General features: G+C 43.2%; 1 protein-coding gene across 4 annotated transcripts in view; it reads left to right on the top strand.

Moving 5' to 3' along the window:
- Nucleotides 1-1,797: 1,797 nt before the first annotated feature.
- Nucleotides 1,798-9,928, top strand: part of aff2 (AF4/FMR2 family, member 2) — a 453,090-nt gene continuing 444,959 nt past the window's right edge. For 2 of the 4 annotated variants that reach the window (XM_078547681.1, XM_078547680.1), the window contains exon 1: nt 1,798-1,965. In XM_078547681.1, coding sequence (XP_078403807.1) covers nt 1,913-1,965 — 53 coding nt within the window. In that variant the 5' untranslated portion in view covers nt 1,798-1,912. The remainder of the gene's footprint in view (nt 1,966-9,928) is intronic. The other 2 variants (XM_078547683.1, XM_078547682.1) reach the window with 1 other exon arrangement.

Here is a 9,928-nt window from a genome sequence, read left to right as displayed (position 1 = left end):
AATATTAAACTTGATGCCTTTACCTGCAGTAGGTTCTGTGATATTTGCATATCAAAACCGAAAGTCAAAGCTGGAATCCAGATTTGGCACTCTGCTTTGTTGTGTGTCAAAAATGCTGTGCAGAAGTTCCCCACAGGGCCATGAGACTGTTCTCATGATGCTGTGTTGGGGATAGGCATCGCAAGGGTGGTTCCTATGGTTACAGAAAGCTCTTAGCGATGGGGAGTGCGAGCTCAGTTTGAAGTTGCTCGGATGGTTTGTATAGCCAGTGCTGGCTAGTCTTTGGTCAACTTGCTCCTGCACACACACGGAATAAATAAATTCCACACTCCAGCTCCGGACGATTAGCAGCACGGTGCTTGGAAAGATCCAACTGGAATGGCTGCGATTCATTTGTGAATACCTGAATTTGTCCTGTTGGCCCCTTTCTTTTCAGACTAGGAGGGCCCTTTAAGAAAATAGCGACAGACAAGCAAAGCTGCACAAGTGATTGGTTATCCAGTATTGTACTAGTTAGTTAGTAGAGAAAGATATGTATTTATATAGCTCCTTTCACATCCTCAGGATGCCCCAACTCACCTTAAAGCCAATGGAGTGCTTTTAGAAGCACAGTCTTTGTTGTAATGTAGCAGCCAATTTGTGCACAGCAAGCTCCCACAAGCAGCAACATGATAATGACCAGATAATCTGTTTTGGTGATATTAATTGTGGGATAAATATTGGCCAGGACACCGGAGAGAACTCCCATGCTCTTCTTTCACCTGAGAAGGCCTTGGTTTTGTGTCTCATCAGAAAGGCAGCGAGCACCTCTGACTTTGCAGCACCCCCTTAGTACTGCACTGGGAGTGTCAGAATAGATCCTGTGCTCACGTCTATGGGGTAGGATGCATGCCAAACGCAGGCAGCGCCAGACATTGCGCTGCTGTGTGGAAAGAACTTGTCGAGCTAAGTGATTGTGTGTTTTCTCTCTCTCTCTCTCTCTCTCTCTCTCTCACTTAACTGAGGTGATACTGCCTATCCAGCTGATATCTCTGATGAATTAGTTGCTGTGCATCCATCCAGCTGATCTCTTGACAGCAATCGGTCTTTAACATCTGATTCCCTGATGTCCCTGCTGCGGGGAGAGGAGAGGGGTTAATGCATGGGCGACACTCGCCCCTGGCAACCATGGCCCTGACACACCCCAGGTGGCATATCCGGCCGATATTTCCTGGCAACCTAATTCCGAGGTAGTTCTCAGCACCACCAACTGTGCAACTGGGACTTTTTAAGCTGCCTGGAACTTGCCGTGTTGGCTGAGGTTTCACTTCTGCACTTATCCCTGCTCTCCATTCGCAGGCAAATGCATTGTTCTGCATTTGCGACACCGATCCTTCTAACGTGGGCACATGGGGTGGGCACAGAGAACCATCGGGCACATGCCCAGCGTGGAAATGGAAGTGGTGGGGAGTGGGGGTGTGGGTTGTGAGTGGGGGGGTGTGTGGGGCACAAGTGCATGAAGAAGGAGGAAGAATGCGATTGGTAAAAATAGCAGGAGGAAGAACAGATGCATCGCTTTCCCCACATCTTCCACAAACAGCTGTTTCTGCCAGGGGTGGAGTTTAGCTGCTATTTCTCATTTTGTGTGTGTTTTTCATTTCAATGTGCCAGATCCTGAGCTGATAGTGTACTGGGCTCCATGTCATGGCTTCTTGCTGCCTATAGCTCCACCCCAAACTGTGTGATGTTGAGCTGAGCCTGCCTTGCACAGCTAAGGCAGGCTTGAGGCAGCTAGCATTCTCTCTCACTGTAAGAGTCAGCCCAGCCAGCACGTACAGTACGGGTTACAGTGAACAGAACAATCGCCGTATGTTCTGTCAAGCCCATTGCTGTCAGGGACTCTAGTTCCAGGGATCTGAACAGCAGAACTGCGATGGACCTTTTCGAGTTTGACTTCTTCAGAGACTGGGAATTGGAGCAATCGTGGTAGGTCTCTCTCTCTCTCTCTGTTTTAAGCCTTTGTTATGAATAAGGTTGCTTCATTGCTTTTAATTCAAGCCGTTCACATAGGCTTCACTGCTTACGGGTGCCTGCCTCAGTTGCTATCGTTGTGAAACACTACAGTACTGCAGCTTTTTATTTTGCCATACAGCTTACACGCTGGCGTCACTATGATTCTATATTTTGCCACACTGATTTATTTTTTTTTTGCTGGAAGGTTTGCTTTGTATTGTGTTTTATTTTCTGCGAGAGCTTTTGTGAATATAACGCAGCAGAGACACCTAGTGCCCCCGTGGCACTGACAGACTTAAGTTTGTAGCTGGATATCCCTCAGTGGAAAGTGAATGGATGTTTCCAATTAAAAGAGGGTGACGGCAAAGCTTTTCAGGTCACCCTCCGACATCAATATACATGTATATATATATCATATCATATATTCTTTTATCAGGGGTGTTTGTAGTTAGACCCTCTCACAGAGCAAATTATAAATTTGCAGTGCTTGATCATTCAAGATGAATGTTTAAATGGTAATAGTTGGAGATTTCTCAAAACTTTTAGCACACAAGGAATTTATCTTTTTTTTTCCCCACTGGGGAAAAGCAGTCCTGTAATTTTCTGGAAGTGAGACAAATGTCTCAGTGCGATGTGGTAAAAAACATTCATGTTTTAATATATCATATGTACAACATTTCCATGTAATATTAATGTGTTGTTCATCTGCATAGAAAGAATGACTGGATCCATAGACCATGTTCACTGGAAGGACTTGTCATGAAATAAACTATTATTGGGAGTGATGGGGTTCAACAGTTTATGCTCCAGTCCTCGGAGGATTAATTGGAGAATGTATTTAATGTCCAAGCTTGATTTGGATTGGTGAGCACTTGGAAACTGAACTGCCAACTCTAATGTGGACCAGTCTGAATCTATTGAAAAAAAAATTCCAATTTTACCAGGTTTATGGACATCAGGGCAGAGTCTCCTCTTTAAGACGAATGGCGACTTGTGGGCAAATGGTTTACTTGGATCCTTCTGAGCACAGAAGGCTTGTGTGGAGCGTAGACCCTTTGGGCTGATTGGTCTGTTTCAGTGCTGTACAATTATGTGCTAAAATACCTTGTAGATTGTGCCATATTGTCACCTTTTCGTAGGTGTTGCTTGAGAATGTTTCAAAGGTAATTGCTCTTTTAATACGATTCTATTGATACTCACTTGTGCTCCTTTGTTGGTAGATTGCCTTTTTATTTTTGTTTGGAGTGGTTTATAGGACATACAACCAATATCACTGGTGGTCTAGTAAAGAGTGTTTGCCTGTGTCCTAGCAGTCAAGTGGAGGTCATTCGGACTCTGGCAGGTAAATAATGAGCAACCGTTTGATCCTTGATAGTCCAGCAGTAGTATATGTCCAATCCTTGTTGACCTGATGTCATTGGTGTGCTGGTGCCCAAGAGGCCAACTACTAGAGAGTGTTAGATGTATTTTGGCTCAATGATGAAATGTGCCAATCTCTTGATGTCTAACTATGCATCTGATTCCTGTCAGGTTGTTGGCAGCAAGTGTCTAATCTGTGATGGGCTTGTAGTCTTGTGTGGCTGATCTTCATGTTTGCTTAGTGGAAATGTTTGTCCTGTTGGCCTTGTCTCAATGTCTCCACTCCATGTAGTTTAAATGCAATCCCTTGTGGTCTCGTGACAGTAAATAGATCATCCTTATTCTCCTATTTGCATTAGGTATCTAGCCCACTGCGATCTAGTGGTGAGTATGAATTTGACCCTTGATAATGTCAGGTGGGATTGGGGGTTGGGGTGTGGGTGATGGAATCGGTGACAGTATGCAGTGGAATTAGTGACCTATTGAAGGGATTGGCGTATAACTTATATGGTTAGTGTGCCAGTGGATTGCAATGGTTTTTAATTCTATTTTGGTATGAGATTCATAATTTCAGGCTCTCTTTAAGTCTGCATGCTTTTGTGAACTCGCTGCCATTGAATAGTGCAACAGAGATGAGCTATTCTGAAGACAAATATGAGTTACAAACAAATACACACGTACATATGCTTACTTTCATCCAATATCATATGAAAAAGCTTTGCACTAAGGAGGCGTTATAAGGCTGAGTCAACTTTCTGTTCTGAGGCTTTATACGTCCAGATGATTCACAGGGGACCTGTGTTTTAAACACCAATAACCTTTGGCCCTGTGCACACATGATTAGTTAATGGTTACCTTATTCTTCAAACAAAATAATATTCTGAGGAATGTTGCACAGTTGTCATTCTCCAGGAAATCACAGGCGTTCAGTGTGTCTTGTGAGAGTATTTGTAACAGTATAGGGCAGTTTGTGTCTCAGATTTAATATAAATCCCTTTTTGGCAAATCAGTGTTAAAAGGAGAGATTTACAGAACTAGTAGGCAACTTTAATAAGATTGTATCTGGTACAGCTCTTGCACATGAACATAAGGCCTGACCTGGAACAGTTCACCTTTGTTTAGAATATATGATCCTCTCCAGAATGTCAAATTATGTTGAAAACTCACTTGATCTGACGGTGTGGCATGCATTTAAGTCTCAACAGAAGTACAGCCCGGGTTTTTATTTTAATGGAAAATAGATCCTGTCTCAGAGAAGGCCTGCTCACACTCCTTGGCTTCTGCAAATATGGACCTTTGAACTTTCTATTTATAAAACATGGTGGAGTCTTTGACATTTCTGCACATTGGTGTTTGCGCTGTCACTGAGGTCTGCCCAAGACTGGAATACAGCAACAAAAAAAATCCCAACAGCTGTACTAGATTTTACAATTTCAAAACGAGGGATTGTGTTAATGTTCAACTACGCAGATTGCCTCTGAGATCAATTATTAATCATTTGGTTAATTTCTGCACTTGTTACTTCTCATGGTTGCTGTTTGTATCTTCTGTCTGTTTATCTGTAGTATTTTGACTCAATTGATTCCATTTCAATGACATCTGACACATATCTCAAAGCTCTAGCAGAGCAACAATCCTTTCGCAAGTGTCTTGTGGGATAAAATAAACCGTCTCCTAAGATTTGTGTGAAAAATAGGCAAGGCAATATGTTTTATATGTACCTGTATATAGCTGTGTGTGCTTGTGTGGACATACGCATACACAGACATATGTATAAACATATATTGAGCAACAATTATAATGGCAGGCAGGGGGGTGGTGGTCTAGTGGCACAGTGGGTAGTACCACTACCTCTGAGTGAGAAGCTCTGGTTTTGATTCCCATTCCAGGGCTTGATAGCCACGGAAGGCGCATTCATAATGTGGCCAAGCAGGTTGATTACCCACATGCAAATCCTTCCAGGACGCCTATGTCTGGTGGCAAGAAATGGGAGAGCCTCCTGGCCATCCATACTTGATGTGGAGTGGCGGCCCTCAAGCTATAACCTCTGCCGTCAGTCTCGTAGCCTGTTCCAGGAGACGTGAGCTGTGGAAACAGACGTAAGCATGTGCTTCGTCTGCCCCATGCGTCTCTAGACGTGGGAAGCTTTCTAAGTCTAATTACAATTACTCTATGGTTAGCCAAGCAGTAATGTGTTGGATTTGATGCTATCCACTGTAGAGATATATTGTGTCAGAGTTACCTGATGCAACATAAAGCACAGGTCATTTTGAAATTATATTGTCAGTGTACTGTCTTTTTTACAGATTGGGACGGTGAAGTTTTTAGTCACTGCAGCACTATGTCATGTTCCTCCAGCCTTTCAGATTTATGAGATCCCAAGGGTTTCATCCAAGTGGTGCACTTAAGACCCGAGTGATGGGGTATATTGTTTCGACAATATGCCACTGACTGCTTCTTTAAAATGATTTTAGAGACACAGGACAGGAAATGCCTACAAGCCCCCGATGGAACAATGCTCCTTAAAGGGACAGTTTTTTTAAAAAAAAATGCTTGGGAAGCAGTTTTTTGTTTGTTTGCAAATCATGTTCTGATTTGTTGTTGTGATCTGGAATTCAATGCCTGGAGCAGATCTAATAGTAATTTTCAAAAGGGAATTGGATATATGCCCGAAAAGGGAACATTTGCAGGGTTATGGGGAAAGAGCAGCAGGGATTGGGACTGATTGGATGCCTCTTTCAAAGAGCCAGCGCAAGGTTGGTAGTCCTTCTGGGCTCATTCTATGATAAAGTGGCGTGACATAATGGTAATAATGGTGGGAATTGGAACAGGCCATTGTTTGCCATTGTTGCCTTCGAGTGGGACTCCAAGCCGAGGGTCCTATCTGGGTCAGCTTCTTCAAAAAAAAAATCGACAAACACTTTTTGATCAAGATATCAACAGTTTAGGGGATTTGGACTTGAGAATGAAAGAAAGGAACTATCTGTTTAATGGACATGTCTGAGCTTCCATTTTCGCTTGTGCTCCTAAAATAGACAATGGCAGGTTTAAAACAAGTGATATTGCCTCAGTTCATCTCGTGAAGTACATCAACAAGTCAATGGCCATCAACAGTATGCTACAATATGGCTGCCTGTCAAAACAAATGATTCACTGCCCTCTGCCATCTTGATTGTTGGCCATCCCTGTTTGCAGAGAGCGACATGATAATAGTAACACAGCAAAACAAAATCTGTAACAAATGCATCTTGCATTTATATAGCATCTTTAATATAGCTTTTTAAAATTTATCCTTTCAAGGGATGTGGGCGTTTGTTGCCCATCCCTAATTGCGCTTGAATGGCTTACTCAGCCACTCCAGAGGGCAGTTAAGAGTCAACATATTGCTGTGGGCCAGACCAGGTAAGGACAACAGATTTCCTTCCCTAAAGGGCATTAGTGAATCAAATGGAGCTTTTATGGCAATCGGTGATAGTTTCATTACTGAGGCTAGCTTTATAATTCCAGATTTTATTAGTTGAATTCAAATTCCACCAGCTGCTGTGGTGGGGTTTGAACCCTTGCCCCCAGATCATCAGCCTGGGTTGCCGTCCCAGTGACATTAGCACTACGCCATTGTTTCCTCCATTCGAAGGTGTAACATTGAGGTGAAACATTTGAAGGCATGTTTTATAGGCGCATTATCAGACAAAATTTGACACCGAATTATAGAAGGAGATATTAGGGCAGATGACAAAAGCTTGATCAAAGAGGTAGGTTTTTAAGATATGTTTTAAATGAAGAGGGAGAGGGTTTGGGAGGAGGGGAGGTTCAGGAGGGAATTCCAGGGCTTCGGGCTTTTGGCAGCTGAAGACTCATTATGAACACTCAGGAAACCTGATGGATAAAGCAAGGAGACTTGATGTCAGAAAGTCTAGAACATTCTAGAGTATTTCCTGGGGCACAAACACATTTCAAATTAATATTGATGTACCCACACTCACCTCTCAACACTGGAAATTACAATCTGTAGTGTTCTTATTTTTGACTGCTTAACACTGTCTAGGGCGTACGTCATGTCTTATTGCCTGAGTTAGAGTAACAGTGGAATGTTTTCAGTGCATGAGCTTTAATGCTTGAATCAAGAACAGCAGCAAGGGTAATTACTGCCCTATGTTACTGTCAGCTGTGGCCCACTTGGTAGCACTCTTGCCATAGAGTTAGAAGGTTATGGGTTCAAGTATCATTCTGGAGACCTGAACCCCATCATCTCAGCTACTGCTCCGAGTGCAGTACCGAGGGACAGCTGCGCTATTGGAGGGACGGTCTTACATAGCAGACATTAAACTGAGGTCTTGCCTGGCCTTATGGGGGATGTAAAAGATTCAATGACCACAATTTTGGAAAAGAGCAGGGGACTCCTACCTAATATTTATCCCTCAACCAACTGAAAAAACAGCCGACCTTGTTATTAGCAGATTGCAGTTGTGTGGTCTTGCTGTATGCGCGTTGTCTACTGTGTTTTCTACATTACAACAATGATTACACTTCCAAAAAAGGTCTCCATTCATTGTGGAGCGCTTGGGGCACTTTGAGGTGGCAAAAGGTGAGCCCTTTTTTTTTTTACCCATACTGTCTTCCAGTTTGATGGTGACTGCACCAGTTAACGTAAAGCTGCGGAATTTGCACTCTGCACAAAAATGCACCAGAGCTTCCTTGGGGTGTTGCAGCACTGATAGCAATCGTGAAAGTAAAGACAGCCCATTACCCTCTGCTATTTGCACCACAACCTTCCTGTGGTGTGTGGGAAGGAGTCGTCGTTAGGAATTTAATCATTGTCCTGTGGCACCCACAGTGAATGTGATGCAGCCTTTGGGCTACTGTGGTTTCTCTCATCCTGCTGTCAGTCAGGCGCACTTTTTTTAACCAGTTGATTTCACACAGAATACCTTATTTTTGTTTTGGACAGTTGTGACACTGGCGTGGGAGGGGTGGGGGGGTTAGGAGGGTGACATACATGTTACAACAATTAGATCTCTTTGAATGAAGCCAAGGGTGCAGAAAGAGGAATTGGAACTGATGCTGACAAGGCCATCCTGATACATGCAAATTTCAACAAATTATATTTGGAAAACATGTCGCCAAAGCAAAACTGATTTTACAATTAAAAACAATCCCCTATCTGCAGAAATGCTGCAACAATTCTTCTTTAAATCAAACACTTGGTCTGTTTTAAGAGTGACTACTATATTTGGGGCTCTATAGATGTAAGTAGCGTATTTCAACTCCTCTTTGGATCGTGACATCATGAATCCTGTTATTGCAATACCATGGCTGTTCTAAATTGATGGCCCTGTGTCTAACTTCGGACTTGGACCTGGCCCACTCTCTATTTATAAGCTTGACATACTTGTTACTAATACTGCTGTTGACTTTAAACTGTTTGGTTTCGGGTGACGAGTGCTGGAAAAACCAACGTGCTCCCACAGATCACATGGGAAGAACAGGAGGACTCAGCTTGGTATTTTGGGAAAAAGGTACAAAATCGACAGGTCAGAGTGGATGGTCAGAGTTATACTTCAGATTAAATGGTTTGGAGGAAAGCAGGCAGGCGAAAATGTGCTTCAGCCGGCAGTATGACTGGAGCCCCAAGTGCACAAAATACTGTCCTTGAGGTTTATGCAGCTGTAATGAATGAGAAGCATTATGGAGATGGTATCTCCGAAGCACTTTGCCTTGCATTTCAATACCATGGAAAATGAAATGTGCACAGCAGCACCACTAAAGCACACCCAATACTCCAGAACATGCGAGCAATTCCCTTAGTGTGCATCGTATGTGGAATTACAGAGCACAGAAACAGGCCATTCGGTCCAACTGCTCTCTGTTGGTGTTTATGCTCCACATGAGTCAATTAATTTCACCCTATTAGCACATCCTTCTATTCCTTTCTCCTTCATGTGTTTGTCTAGCCTTCCTTTAAACACATCTCTGCTATTTGGCTAATCTACTCCATCTGCTAATGATTTCTACATCCTAACGTCTCTCTAGGTAGAGAAATTTCTCCTGAATTCATTGGATTTTTAGTTATATTTATATTTGTAGCCCCTAGTTTTGGTCTCCCGCACAAGTGGAAAAGAGCCTGAACTAGTTCAGCCTTTCCTGATAGGCTGTACCTCTCAGTTCTGCAATCATTCCTGCCAATCTGTTTTGCACCTTCTCCAGTGCCCTGTTGCGATTGCTGATCTAAGAAGCTAACATTCGCCAATGCACACTTGTATTTGCAAATAAGCCAAACTAAACGGGGGACAGTTACACAGTCTCAGGTCCTCGCTGTGCTCCCATTTGAAGAAGATAACCAGTTACCATTTTAACGACCTATTCTATGCACTGTACCTCTGACAGTGCAGCACTCCCTCAGTGCCCCACTGGGAGTGTCAGCCTGGATTATGTGCTTGAGTCTCTGGAGTAGGGTTTGAGCACACAGCCTCCTGACTCAGAGACGAGAGTGCGACTCATTCAGCCACTGATGACACTTACTTAAAAGCTGATTGAACCTTTACATGGGGCTGACAGGGCTCCAAAATCAGTATTTAAA

The sequence above is a fragment of the Cetorhinus maximus genome, chromosome 8 (assembly GCF_964194155.1).
Source record: "Cetorhinus maximus chromosome 8, sCetMax3.hap1.1, whole genome shotgun sequence".
Taxonomy (NCBI): Eukaryota; Metazoa; Chordata; class Chondrichthyes; order Lamniformes; family Cetorhinidae; genus Cetorhinus; species Cetorhinus maximus.
The sequence above is the reverse complement of the archived record's forward strand: the minus strand, read 5'-3'. Positions and strand labels throughout refer to the sequence as shown.